The 14716-nt window shown below is 41.2% G+C and overlaps 1 protein-coding gene across 1 annotated transcript in view; it reads left to right on the top strand.

Moving 5' to 3' along the window:
• The window catches only part of LOC133163558 (astrotactin-2-like), a 155025-nt gene that overhangs the window by 122698 nt on the left and 17611 nt on the right, over positions 1–14716 (top strand). Inside the window, exons 18-19 of the mRNA XM_061293591.1 lie at positions 5773–5906; positions 6329–6477. Coding sequence (XP_061149575.1) covers positions 5773–5906; positions 6329–6477 — 283 coding nt within the window. The remainder of the gene's footprint in view (positions 1–5772; positions 5907–6328; positions 6478–14716) is intronic.

Genomic DNA, 14716 nt, shown 5'->3' on the forward strand with positions numbered 1-14716 from the left:
CATAATGGCCAAATGTTTTGATCATGGAAGTCAATCATTGGAGATTGCTTTTACATAAGACTATTATTGAGAATGGGGTGTGTGTGTGGGAGGTGGTGCAGTTTATGATGTCAGGTTGAAATTTGTTTACCCTATTTTTGCTCAATTTTGCATTTGTCTCTGCATCTATCACACGGTGCTACTTTATGCATGCCCTAATCAGGCATCTAATCAGCTCCCCTAACAATATCCGAAACAAACAAAACACGGCGTGCACACATATACAAAACCCTGCAAAGTGCATGCCTCCCATAACAAGCCCCGCAGCCCCAAAGAAAAGCACAGTCAATAGCAGACATTCCCAGCAGGCCTCATCGATAACTAAACGTGAAGAGGAGCAAAAACGTCTCCATTCCCTTTATTTCCTAAACCCTCTGCCCCCCATCTCACCCCTCTCCTTTCTATAGCTACGATCTTGCGGGGATGTACAGAGTCAGATGTATGGAGGAGGAGGGCTGGACTGCAGTGGATTGCTCTTGCGAGGTAGCTACAGGCAGGATTATTAGCTTCTTATTGATGTCATCGACCCCTAGGGAGGGAGGGGAGTCCATCACTCTCCTCTTCTTCGTCTTTTTTTTTTTTTAATTTCCTTTTGCTTCTGTTCTTGGCTCCTGCAAGTGCAGCTGCCGCAAGGCTGAAAGGTACATTAAAAGGTACATCTAACATGTATTGAATTCAAGCTGTCGAAAGGCCCACAACTGCTCATTGGGTGTGTGCGTGCGTGCATGTGTCTTTCACACACGCACCTTTGAGACTTCTTTCTACTTGGCTGCCTCGATCAGGAAAGACAGCTGCCATGTTGCAAAAGCTTTCTCTGTGATGAGCTTGTTCTTCTGCTTTTATTTATTTATTTTCATTTTTTGGGGCCTAACTGCAAAAAAAAAAAAAGAACATGGAAAAGTAGTTGCTCTTATGAGCAGGTGGATGATGTAAGACAAGAACTGTAGATGTGTACGGGGTATGGGAAATAAGAATAAACTTTAACGTGTTATTAGGCAAAGCTGACCCAACAAATGCTGTACAGACATAATTTTATTTTTATTTACTGAATCCTACCTAGTCAAGAAAACTGCCATAATATAATAACTGACCAAAACCTGCATGAGCACTGTGAGGTATCAATGTTATTATTTAAGTTAGTAATTTAAGTAATGACTGATTTATTTATTTATTTATTTATTTATTTATTTATTTATTCATTTATGTTTGGCCGGTGGTCAAACCTTTTTATATTTTTTTACATCACAGGGGATTGCCCATTAACCCAACCCTCCCAAAAATGTTAAAGGACAAAATTCAATACTACCCCTAGGTGCATGTTCCCAGAACTGACACCAGCCTGGTAGAACTTCTTTGCCATTGGCAGAATTTCCAAAGGGTAGAAATGTGGAATTTTATGGAGCAAGGCCCACATTTTTGTAAAGAACAAGATTCTGACTTGAAGTGCAAATAAAATAACATTTCAATTTCATGGTCTCATGATGAAGTTGGAAAGTATAAAATGTGGGATTTTTTTTAAATACTTGGTAGGTTGATGATCTCCCTTGTATTGCACCTGAACCTCACCAGAGATTGGTCATAGGTTCAATTAATGTCTGAAAAACATTTTTCCCAATGGTTTAAAAGTCCACATCGAATTGTTTGATGCTATTTACGAAATACACAGTTTGATGTGTTGGCAAAATCTTAAAAAAAGAAATTTGCGTAATCCCCTTATCCTTGGCCCCTCTTTGTTCCCCCTAAAGAAAACAAATCCTATGCTTGTATTCACCTCATAGGCGAGGGTAAGATAACCATTTTTAGCCAGAGAACGGCCCCGGCAATTGCTAAATAATATAATTATCTCTGGTGTCAAAATGTTAGTATGATATTCTACTTTATTTCTCTCAAGTGGTGAATTTTTCTTTTTTTTTCTTTTCTCACAGGTCACAAATTACCTACTTTGCACTTTTGCGTAAACCGTATCAAGAACATTAAACATAAATGAGATCAGGTAGCAACACCCTGAGCAGTGCAATCTGATATTGCACCTTCTTTATAAATTGCTGGAACACTACATAAACTTATATGCACGATCGTCATTTTACTTCAGTTGATGAGAAAGGAAGACATTATGATTATAGGCTCGCTTCATTGGTGATGCAGCGCTATTAATTTAATCAACTCCCAAACTGGTCTTTCTTATATCAGGTCTTAACTGGAATGGAGATCTTGAATAACTGCATAATAACGGCAAGCACATTAAAAGGAACCCTCAGAAATAAAAACAGCCCGGTGAATATACGCAATAGCTTGCCACTAGCCCTGCGTTACCGTGATTGAGTTATGGCGAGCCTTTTGACCGAATTGCTTGTGAGCTTAGCAGCTAAGAATGCTCTATATCTTGAAGGCAGGCTGCTGTCATGCTTGCACACAATTCCCGCCCCTCACGGGGGGTTGTCTGAAAGAGATATCTGCCCAAAATCAAGATTTAAATAAACTCTGATGCAAACGTGCCCTTTATTGGCTCCAAAGACATGAAAATCCTCCTTGAACGTGTAAACAAAAACCAACCATGAACGTGTTTGATAAACTGCAGAGGTAGCCTGGTACATTAAATTCACAGAAAATGTGAATACCTTATTTTCCGGCCTATAAGGCGCACCTAAAAACCTAAAGTTTTCTCAAAAGTGCGCCTTATAGTCCGGTCCGCCTTATATATGGACCAAATTCCTAAATTTAAACTGTCCCGAAGCATTGTGTCATGAAATCAATCATAAGTGGCCCGCTGAAGACTATGTATCATGAATCAAAAAGACTATGAATCATTATTTTGTGATTATAAAGTAATTTGTTGCGTCTGAAGTTCAAATAAAAAAGATAAAATGGAGAATTATTTGATTTGGATTAAAAATCTGACATGATGGTGTGCCTTATATAAGGACAACGTTTTAAAATGGGCCATTCATTGACGGTGCGCCCGGTGCGCCTTATAGTCCGGAAAATACGGTACACCGAGCCAGCTCCAATAAATGGTTTCAAATCCAACCACACAACAAGATATAGTGAAATGATTTAACCTATGTATGAATATTGCCAATCCAAGAAAATGTATGTAGCTCTAAATTAGATTTTTTCTTATTGTTTTCTTTTTGTTTTCTGATGCAATTGTTATTGCGTAATCACTCGAAAAGTCCTCAATCGTACGTCACCAAAGGCGATCTCCTGTGTGGGCTGACTCTTTACCACCACTGGTGATCACTTCATAAATCAATACTGTGGGCCAGCTGGCCAGTGTTTTCTTGTATTAGCTGCTTAAGATGGACAGTAATATGGTCATCTTATAGTGCACAAACTGATTAATACATTAAGAGGTCACAGTGGCCTCCCAGGCCTTCTTGTAAGTCACGTCAGGCTTCTACGAAAATTAAAGCTCCAAATAGTGTTTTGGTGCCAGCGAGTCTGCCGTGGCATGACGTCAACGCTGAGAATTTTGTAGCCGGAGTTGACGCTGATGCTCAGGTATTATCGTCATAGGTTTGAAATGTAATCATTTCAACTCAATTCATTAAAATATTGTCATGTGTGCCATCAATCAATAGTGAAAGCAAATCTGGAAATCCAGTAACATCTTTGTCAAAATATCTACCTTTCCAAAATGAAACATAATGCATAATGATTTGTCTCCTATCCTCCCATTAGTCTAAGACTGGATGTATGTGCCTATATAGTGTTCTGGGAAATGTATCTATGGATAATCAATGAAGTAAAAGATATCATCTTGTTATCAAGTGACACATGAACCTCCGCCGCTTCCACTGCATTCCATTACTAACCGAAATTATTATAATTTTTTTTACTTAACACTTTTTGTTATGCGGATCAACTGACTAAAAACGGAGCTGCTGGTGCAACAATGATGAACAGAGTCTGGAGATTTATTTATTTAATTATTTATTTATTTGTCAATTTTTCTATTTACTGGGCAAATACCACTTTGTCAGGACTCAGGGTGAATATGCAGGCCAGAGGTGGGCAACTATTTTTTTCCTATCGTGAGCCGTTTTTGTCAATTCAATTTTGTTGTCGTTGGGAAGCTTGACAGTCAAGACGTCTTGACTTTGTCCGTGGCCCGTTTCCTGCCTACAATAGCTGACAAGACCCCTACAATCGTTGTTTTCTTGGAGCCACATGGCTTTAAGCAAAGAAGAGAGAGAAGTGTGATTTGCCAGATTTTCTTACTCGAAAAAAATGTCCTCTTTCTTAGAACTTCAAAATTAAGACTTATGACTTCCTTGTAAGGCGGCTCGGTGGCGCACTGGGTAGCATGTCCGCCTCACAGTTAGGAGGGTGCGGGTTCGATTCCACCTCCGGCCCTCCCTGTGCGGAGTTTGCATGTTCTCCCCGGGCCCGCGTGGGTTTTCTCCGGGTACTCCGGTTTCCTCCCACATCCCAAAAACATGCTTGGTAGGCCGATTGAAGACTCCAAATTGTCCCTAGGTGTGAGTGCGAGTGCAAATGGTTGTTTGTCTCTGTGTGCCCTGCGATCGGCTGGCAACCGGTTCAGGGTGTTCCCCGCCTACTGCCCGATGACGGCTGGGATAGGCTCCAGCACTCCCGCGACCCCCATGGGGACTAAGCGGTTCAGAAAATGGATGGACTTACTTGTAACCTTCACATATGTTACTTACCACCTCTGCTGGGAAGTGCTTGAAAGTTTACATTTGTCTACCTTCGTGGTCGGGACAGTTCACTGTCCACGTGTCCTCGGCATTGCTCCATCGGAACGAAACAACTGTGGAAATTAATAATTAATTTGGTGTGTGTGCATTGCCGACGTGCAAGAGGGTGATGGTCTTCAAGTAGCGTTCCTTGCTTTTCTCCTGATGTGAACAAAGGAGTGGCTCCTCTTTGTTATTTTATGTTGGGCGCCTGGTACCCGGCGATAATGTTTCTGTGTGTTTCCACTGTCCTGTTTTTGTGACCGTGATCAAGCACTTGTCCAAAGTTAAGTTAAGGGCGCATAAATAAACCGAGTGTCCCATTGATCCAATTGCGTCACAGGGGAAGCCAATTCCATATATGGCTCCTGTGGCTTTAAGGGAAGCCCTGACATTATATTTTACTGCCTGGACGCTCCCATTGGCATTTCACTGCTTTTTAGAGAATGACTGAGCTTCTTAAATTTGATTTTTGCTTTCGGCGGCTAATGAAGCAGTACAAGGAGATGATGTCATTGCCTCACATCCTCCCGCCGCCACTGTAGACAGACGACGACCGCACAAACGTAGACGTCGAAGCGGTGGTGGCGTGGGGGTTTTCACACCTCCATCATGAAAGTCACAGCGCATCTATGATATCACAGCGCAAGCTCGACGATGTTAGTGAGATGTTCCTCGCTTCCGGTAATTGGGAGCAGTGGAATTGAAAAGGTCCCTCTGTCTACGTGTGTGTGTGTGTGTGTGTGTGTGTGTGAACTGTGCTTAATATCTTAGTGAGCCCCATCTGACTAGACCTTTTTATAAAAAGAATATTTATACACTGAAGGACATTTCAGCTAGCTTTAAGCTTTACACTTCAATTCCCACGATTTATTTTAGGGAACATGGAAGAGGAAGGAGAGTTATCGTATAGGAATAAGTATGATCATTCCTACGTTAGTGTGTATGTGCTCAGAACGCGGGGCACATAGATGGACAGGCAGTGCATGTTCTCCGAGATAATTGCATTTCTCTCACCTGTTACCCTTTACAGGCCTTCAAGAGCGCCACAATGAGCTCATATTGGTGTGCCGGAAAGGGCGACGTCATTGATAACTGGTGTCGCTGTGACCTGAGTGCCTTCAGCAGAGATGGCCTGCCTAACTGCAGTCCCCTCAGGCAGCCGGTGTAAGTGTGAGGCGGCGCCATGCCACCTCAGAATTCATGCACATATCAAAGTGATTTTATGGATGGATGCACGGATGCGCCATCTACACACACGCACAGCTAAGAAAGTTACAGACACAAGGACAGTTCCCAAGTCCTAATAGCTGTCAGTCAGCCCTTCCTCTGACAGGAACATACTCTCATTCGAGGTGTCCTGATGATTCACTTAAAGATTGTATCAACTACTGACTACAGGTCATATCAAAAGGCACCCTGGGATTTGATAGGGAAATATCAGATAGAAACAACGATTTTCCACCACAGTTTAGTACAAAGCAGAAAACAGCTTTGTCACACAGTACACTTAATGTAGAATTAAAATGCTATACTGATAATTTGCTTCATAATATAGTCACTTGGACATTTGTTCTGGTTTTCTTCAGCTTACGCCTCGCTCCTTACCTGGAACCTTCGAGCACAATGGTAGCCCTGGAGTGGTTGGACGTGGAGCCTCTGATTGGCTGCAAAGTTTCAGACTACATCATTCAGCATAAACGGGTGGAAGACCCCTCTGAGGCCGAAGTCTACACAGGTATGAAATAATCCTGGATCTTAATCATTCTAGCAGTGGGGGCTGTATGAGAAGTCCATAGTAGAATCAAGCCCAAAAATCAGTCAGTAAACCAAACAGCAGCATCGAAAGCGTAAACAGGCTGTCAGATAAATTACGTTGTGGAGACTTACCACATGTTTCTAAACTGTGCAGTGTTGAAGATGATATCTTTGTTATGTAGAAACGATAAGCAGTCTAGTAGAATCTGACGTAATCACCCCACAATCTTTTGTGAGTCTGTTTATGTTCCAGGAATTGATAAAATTTTCCAAAAATGTATCCCTAAATACGTCACAAACTCCTAATGTCTGCATTTTGGACTTCTTAAAAATGTCAGACAAAAATGTTCAGAACGCTGAGCTCATGGGGTTTATGATTATCTAATGAACGAGAAGTTTGAAAGGTTATTAGAACTCAAGTAAAGCTTTAATTCTAATTTATGAACACTCTTATTACATCTTATTTTATTTAATTAACACTAATTACATAACCTCAACCAGTTTCAAAATCGAGAAAAACATCTGTCGCATCGTAAACAAATGATGTAAGTCCAGTAGTGTCAATATTCTCTGTTAAAAAAACAATCTCATGGCTAAAACGCTGTAATAGGTTGAAAACCTGTCTATTTGTTTACCCTTCATTGGCTGGTTGGCTGGTGACAAAGAAAATGGATACCTTTGGTGCCAGTTGTGCGTGCTGGCAGCTAAGCTGAACTCGGGTCGCTATCTCTAACACCCTCTTTTGAATGCTCCAAGAAGAGAGGTTTGACTAATGTACACTTTAATCGTACAAACCATGTAAATAAAGAACCTCCCCATTTACGTCTACACCCTTCTGCAGTTGAGCAAATTCCACCACATGAGGTGTCTTCATGGAAATCTCTTTTCTCCAAGTGAAGAAATGCTGACTGATGTGAGTTGGATCTTAAATGAAGAAAATGTGCTCTGGGGCACAAACGTTGCTGACCCTAATTTGCTGCAGGGTAGCAAAACGTAGCCATGGCGCTTCCGAGGGTGAGTCAGAGGAAGGGTGATAGGAATTGAGTAATATTGGTGTGGAGGGAGTTGACTTTAGTCATTGGGAAGTATGGACAGGCCATCCATCACCCCTGGGAGGAGTGCTGATGAAGCATGGGCCCCAGCAAGGTGGTTGGAAGGGGCAGATGGTGTGGGTGACTCACTCTGCTATGTGCCAGTCACCACTATAAATCATGTCGTTGTGAAAGCGTCTATTACAGATTAGACGTCTTGATCTTCATTTTTCACCTTCGCCCCCCCCTCTCTACCATTAATAAAGTGTGTGATTATACAGCGCACTCCTGCAGTTCTGGAAAACTGGTCGAATGATGTGTTTGAGGGGGGAAAAAATGGCAACGGTTATGAAAGTGAATTTGCATGGAGGCGCAGTTCATTTGGCAAATGCCTCATGCGAATTGTCCACCGTGAATTATCAGCCATGCACTCGGGTGGCCTCCACTTTCAGGCTAAATTCTGAAAACGGCAAGCTTGCTTAACGCCGCCATTGTTCTCCGACTCGGGTAGGACAGAAATCAGTGATACATACTTGGATGGCATCGCAGCGGAAGATTTATGAAATAATAGGGGGTTCTTAAAATGATGAGATCTTGTTCTCTGGACTCAGCAAATAATCTTGCGCAGTGTTGAGATGTATAATTTTCTCACACTTACACTGACTTATTTGGAAATTATTGGCTTGGTACTGGCCGATCTTCCTACTTGGCATCGTCTTGAAGGGATAAACTTCAAGGCGCTTCCTAGGAAAATGGAAGACAGCTTAATGAAACCAAAAGCCCAGAATCCACTTGCCCACCTTTCAGAAACTGTGAAATAACAATTTCGCAATGTCAATCATTCAAAATTTCAACTTTGACGGACAAGGAAACTCACATTCCTTGGCTAACCAACCTTCCACCACTGGCCACGAGCAGGATAAATTCTTTGCTCAGGGGCATCGTGGTGGTTTACTGGAGTTTTTCCTTCTTCATATTTTCCAAGTGTGTGTGATGATTCCAAGCAGTCGGTCCTTTTCTTTACATCTAACATCTAAAGAGTGGTCCACACGCAATAAAGGATTAGTCGCCTGATTTACAGAAACCCACAATTGACAATGGTAAGGAAAAATCTAGAATCAAAAGTCAAGGCTCAAACTTGGAAGAAACAGTTTGATGTTTGGGTTTGGCTCCATTGGTGCACTTAGTTTAGGATGACTTTTTTCTTTTTAAATGATTGTTGCAATTTTGAGAGTAATTCTTCTGCTCGATGTTCTTCCGTCACAACTTATTTCAACTTTGGATTGTTATTTGTTCGAAGGTGGATTCCTAACCCTTGAAGCAGTCTAAGCTTAGGAACAGTTCTATTTGGTACAATTGGTACTTTTGGGGATACATGGCCAAAAATGGCAAAAATAAACACCTTGAACATCTCCAGCGTATTCTCAGTCTCCTCTGGAATACAATATGGCTGTCGTGAATCTATTACAAGACCTTGTTCACCTTCAGTCTTGCTGTTTATTATCAGACTTCAGACATGGGCTATCTAAAGTTGATTTTGTTTTCCTGCCTCTTTATGGGTGTCATTTAAATTGACCCACAAATATACTCTCATTTGAGGGAGTTGGTGGAAGAATCAGCCTACATCCTGTTAATGGCATCTCACTGAGGCTAAATAAAAATGATGGTTTGAAGTTGGCGATTTGGGGGCAGCTGCATGCAAACGTCAGCGCATGAGTCACGCAGTCAAGAGTGCACCCTTTGAGGAATGTGCACGGAAACGTGCCCATGGATTTTCAAGCCATATTTTGAATGCCAGAGCTGTCTAGACTACGGTAGGAGGAGGAAATGCTACCTGTCCTCCAGTACATACTGTCAGAGGTCGAGCTGAAGTCTATAGTTGATAATCAGTGACTCTTTGAATATGTTTTTTTTCCCTCTGTAACAGCTTCCTGCATGATTAGTAAATGAATGCAATCATCCAAGTCCTTTGGTGTCTTGCCTGTGAATGTAATGTAATCTAAAGATAGCATCCCAAAAATGCCACTGATGTGACTACCTCCTGTTTGATCCAAACTCCAGGCATGATTTTATGTGTCTGCTAATGTCATTGGCTGTACATCGCCTGGCACCGGACTGTGTTGCTAAGTGGTATGCTCATCTGCAGTGAGCAATGCGAACTTAATCTATGCCAAAAGTCTTTGCATTTTATGCCCAGCCTTGTCAAATCTTGGATATGAAATCTCTTCACCTTTGCACGAAGACACACAAATCCGCAAAGTGGAACACAATCCTTCCCATAACGCCAGTTGGGATGATTTTGAGAATATTGTTCCAGTACGATATTATGTAAAGTGAATTAAATTGGAAAACCAATTCGGAATTTACAGCGATTGTGTTTTCATTTTTAGAATTTGCAATGAAACGTTAGCCAAGTCAAATAATGTACACATCGTTGACTGACTGGCTTTAGCTATCCTCTCAGCTATATTTTATTAATGTTAGCATTCACTAGGTCAACTCAATTTGTATGGATAATTGTTATCTGTTATCTCATAGACGTTAAATATCCATTTTAACTGTGCTGGCAGAGAATGAGTTAAATTATATTGCTCAAATTGCTGAGGAGCCAGTTTTTTTCTTAATCTAGGGTCATCAGCTGATTTTCTCGATAAAAATTGTTGTGATGGTCATGCAATTCTAAAAATAAATCCAATTTCTGAGTTCATGTTATAAAAACATGTTTGATCAGCCATCCTGTTTAGTCATAATTGAACACGACGGGCTTTTTAGAGGTCATTTTCATAAAAATGCACAGACCCTGATGTAACAAAAAACACTTCTGGAGCCAAGCGTAGATTTGGAGCAGACAGAGAGGGATCACCTGTTCCCACAACTGTGGCGAGAGGAACACTGACTCACATAGATGAAGTGCAGGTGAAGATGAGGTCACCACAGATGGCAGTTGATCATCCCAATTGCTGAATAAAAGCAAATGTAAAGGTGAGTTGTGATGGCATTTATAGTCTTCAAATATGATAACTCATCCCCATTGGCATGTAAATTGTGACTCGCTGATTCACAGCGTGCGGTCTCGACTAAGTGTGCCGGGTGTGGAAAAGTGAAAGGACTCCAAACATGAGCTGTTTGAATAGTTAGTGAAGAAAAACGTCACCCCGGCCTGTTTCTTCCTGTGTCAAGGAATGGGAGATAAGTCATTGGAAGCCCAGCTTATAGGGGAGGCTAAGGTCGACCACATTGTGTTCCAGGACGCCGATCATACAACAAACGATTAATTCTTAGTGGAAATATTGTTAATGGATTTAATCACTTCCAGGGTCTTATTGTTGAGGCTGTGTATGGTTATGAAAAATAAAGGGTGATATGGGGTGGTACCTTCATATTAGCTTTGACTTTTTAATGAGGACGTTTTCATGTTTCATGTCTATGGCATCACTGATTACCTTCTCATTGAGATGGAAGCCTGCGTGTGTGCTTGCGCAGTTTGTTGAAAACGTATTGTTGATTTATTCATATTGAATTGAGCAAGTCAGATGTGTGACCACGTATCAGATTTGCTCAAAGTTGCATTCGCATTGTTCACCTTCACTCTGGCAATGCAAGTCAGTAAAAGTAAAGGAGATGCTACCACTAGCTCACCCACAAAAAAAAGGTCTATGTTTCTTAGATTTATTTCGCCAAGTACAGTAGCTCCTCTAATATCTGCAAGAATGATTATTATGATTACAGCAATCAAACTAGTTTAATAGAACATGTTTTGGACCTACCTTTTCCCGTTCAATACCTCTTTGGGATTGCTCTTGGGAAGGACCCAAATGACTGGGGTCTTACTTTGGCGTCCTCTAGATGGCACACCAAGTCAGGGGCAGCGTTCATAAAGCAGCCGCTTGAATAAGCGGTACTGATGCATTAGTGGCAGGTTGGGCATTATGGAACGTTGATGCAAAAGTCAAAATTTCTCATCAGCTCATATGCATACTAGCTGTCGAACGTTTTGTCTAAAAATGGTAATTTATTGACATTTTAGGCACGGCCTTTCAACCTACCCTTTCAACCCTTAATCAATATCCAAATATGGCCACATTGATCCAGCAGTGCTATGTAGGTCAATCGAGAGAAACTGCAGGTTTAAGGTTTCTACTTTGCAAATTCAGGAAAACACCTCACATGGTTTACGCCATTTGAGTTTGTTTTGCAGTAAATTGCGTGTTATGTTTTGACGGCATGGGAATGATTAGCGGCTTACCTAGTCTGTAACGTCAGACGTCTGTATTTCCTGTCTCTCACGGTGAGCTCCCAAAAGGGAAAGAGAAGGTGCCAAAATCGTTATGAAAAGTGTCTCGTAAAATGCTTAAGTGGAAGGCGCCTCGTATACCTGACGAGTGAATGACGAAGCTTCTGGCTTCACTCATCACCTTTCCTCGATGCCATTGTTTTGTCAACCGCTAATTCGGTGTCTTTAAATCACACTTTTGCCGAGGCGACACTTTTACGTCTGCACACGTGCGCACGTTTAATGCTAATTAAAAACTTACGCTCCATTCTGTGCGTGTCATGAGACCTGTTTTATTTTCCTGGTCAGGATGGAGCGACTGCGAGAATCGGCAGGAAGCGTGAAACGTTTGTATGAAAATGTAGGCGAGCGAGAGTCCGTGGGGAATAACGGGCAGGAGAAATGGAATGATGTCATCCCAGACAATTTTGCAGTGTAAAAAAAAGCGACCAACCATTTGATCCTTTTGCCCATGACATTTGGAACGTCTCTCTTTTAGTTTCCTCACGTTCCAGCGAGGTATCCCACTCCCTTGTTTATGTAAGTGCGCCGTCATTGCACAAATGCGTCGATAAGCCCTCATTCAAAGAGATTGAATTATATGGAGATAACCGGCGTCCTTGAGCACGGGTGCAGATAACAGATTGGAGTGACACAGCTGACTCTCTTTGTTTTGTTAATTAAAGATGACCTCATCGCTAAAAATGGATGCCGCGCACCTCCTCATCACGAGCCTCGCCATCAGCAGATTGCAGATCGCAGGCAGGGGGCCAAGGGGTTTCTGCATTCTCTCTCTTTTTTTTTCCCGCCCATTCTTTCCCGTTTTGCCTCCTCACAAACACGTCGTCAGTGTCACGTTCTTTTCCTTTACCATTTTTTAATGCTCAGCCACTCCTATGATCTACAGCATAGGTGTCAAACTCAAGGCCCGGGGGCCAGATCCGGCCCGGCAAATCATTTTATGTGGCCCGCGAAGACAAATTGTGCATCCAATTCGTGCGTCATTACTAGAATTGCAAATTGTCTTCACTTTTAATAATATCTTTTTTTTTTATATTTGACCAATTTATACTCGTCTGATTTGAAAACGAGTTATTTGTCAGTTTGTTTCGTCGCTTTTACTGTATATAATATGAGGTGCTCATACATTTATTTGGGTTGACAGTCATAATGGCCCTCCGAAAGAAGCTATGACTGCAATGCGGGCCACGAAAAAAATGAGTTTGACACCGCTGATCTACAGAATATATTTTTGACAAGCTACACATTTTATTCATTATTGTTTGTTTTGGGCCACTTACAACAGCAGCAATGAAAGAAAAATCTTTGAACGTGATGAATTCGAGATATAATTTATGTTGATCGATAGCGAACGCATTTACGCCGGGCACTGAGTCTGATTCATTTTGCCATTCAGGGCATAAATAGGAGTAAGTCTCTCTTACTTTCTTCATGATGACTTGGCAGTGATACACAAGAATGTACCAGCTTGAAAGTTGCATTTTAGTAGGAAAGTTACTCATTTTTTTCAGTTTTTGTGAGGTGCTATCCAAAACCGAAAGCGATAAATCCTTCAACGGTATGCACTATTGAATGTACTAAGATACACTTAGTTCCTATTGATCATAATTCCAGATGCTTAATCTTGGTGTCTTTTAATACTTTCACCCTAGACAAGGTCTCAAGTCAATCACAGGGCAAACGTGGATGGAGCAGTAAGCATAAATCACTCCCATTGGGGTTTCACTGTCTGCTATGTTAACCACTACGTTACAGATGAATGGTCAGAGCCATCCATCCATTTTCTAAAGCACTTGTCGTCAGTCGTGGGTGAGCTGGAGTCTATCCCAGCTGACTTTGGAGTGACATGCGGTGAGGTTCATGACTGGTAACTGGTGAAGCACTATTCCTCTGGAGTCAGATATAATCCAGACATCCATTCATTATCTGAACCGCTTATCAAAATATGAACCCAAAATGAAAGATTAGCCTATATTTTGTTTTGGACTTTGACTGAAACCTATGTTTCAAATGAGGTCAAAATCTATTTTTTTATTTATTTTTTAATAATGTTTCGATTAAATCAAGTTCCAATGTCAAGTCAGCCGCCGCAGCGATTGTTTCCGAGGAGCAATTTAAAACTTTAAATTTTTTACTGGCAGTTAATCCAAGATTTAACATGCAGCTTCCATTATTTCCCAAGAGATGTTTTTTTCTAATGAAAGAAACACCACAAAAAGGACAAGGTTAGTCATCCAACTTGAGACCCAGATTGTAGACGGCAATGCATCACTACATTGTGAAGTTCCAATTATCACTGTTGAAATTGTAATTTACATAATCCTCTTTATGTGGTGATCAGGTCGTATACAAGTGGCGCACATGTTTGGAGGGAGAAGAAAAGAATACAGTCAAGAGGATACATGAAGTGGAATATTTTCAAGCACTCTTACAGTGATGCAAAGACCCATGATAATGACAACCAGGCCGTTGAGCGATCGAGCTGTTGTGTTGCCGGCCAAAAAAGAAAAATGGAACGACGTGCTTGGCTGCCTTTGAAGAGCAATTAATTCCTACCAGTAGTAGATTTTGTCTACATATTAAACATCATGCTTAGGCAATAAACATAAATGTTTGAGCCAAGAAGAGTCCCAGTATTATTTTTGATCAATTCTCTCCCATTTTCTATTGGTGTCTTGTATTGATTTCATTCATTTGATTCTTAACATAAAGTGTTTGATTTTTTTTTTCCCCACCTGCAACACAAACCTGCTAAATAATAATGATAATTAATAATAATTATTGTTATATACAACACAAAATATTTTGCCACAAAATCAACCGTCAGTAAAATGCACCTACTATGTCTATTGACCCCGCCGCCAACACAATCCACACATTGTTATCAGCAAACC

This window comes from Syngnathus typhle, linkage group LG12 (genome assembly GCF_033458585.1).
Source record: "Syngnathus typhle isolate RoL2023-S1 ecotype Sweden linkage group LG12, RoL_Styp_1.0, whole genome shotgun sequence".
Classification (NCBI taxonomy): domain Eukaryota; kingdom Metazoa; phylum Chordata; class Actinopteri; order Syngnathiformes; family Syngnathidae; genus Syngnathus; species Syngnathus typhle.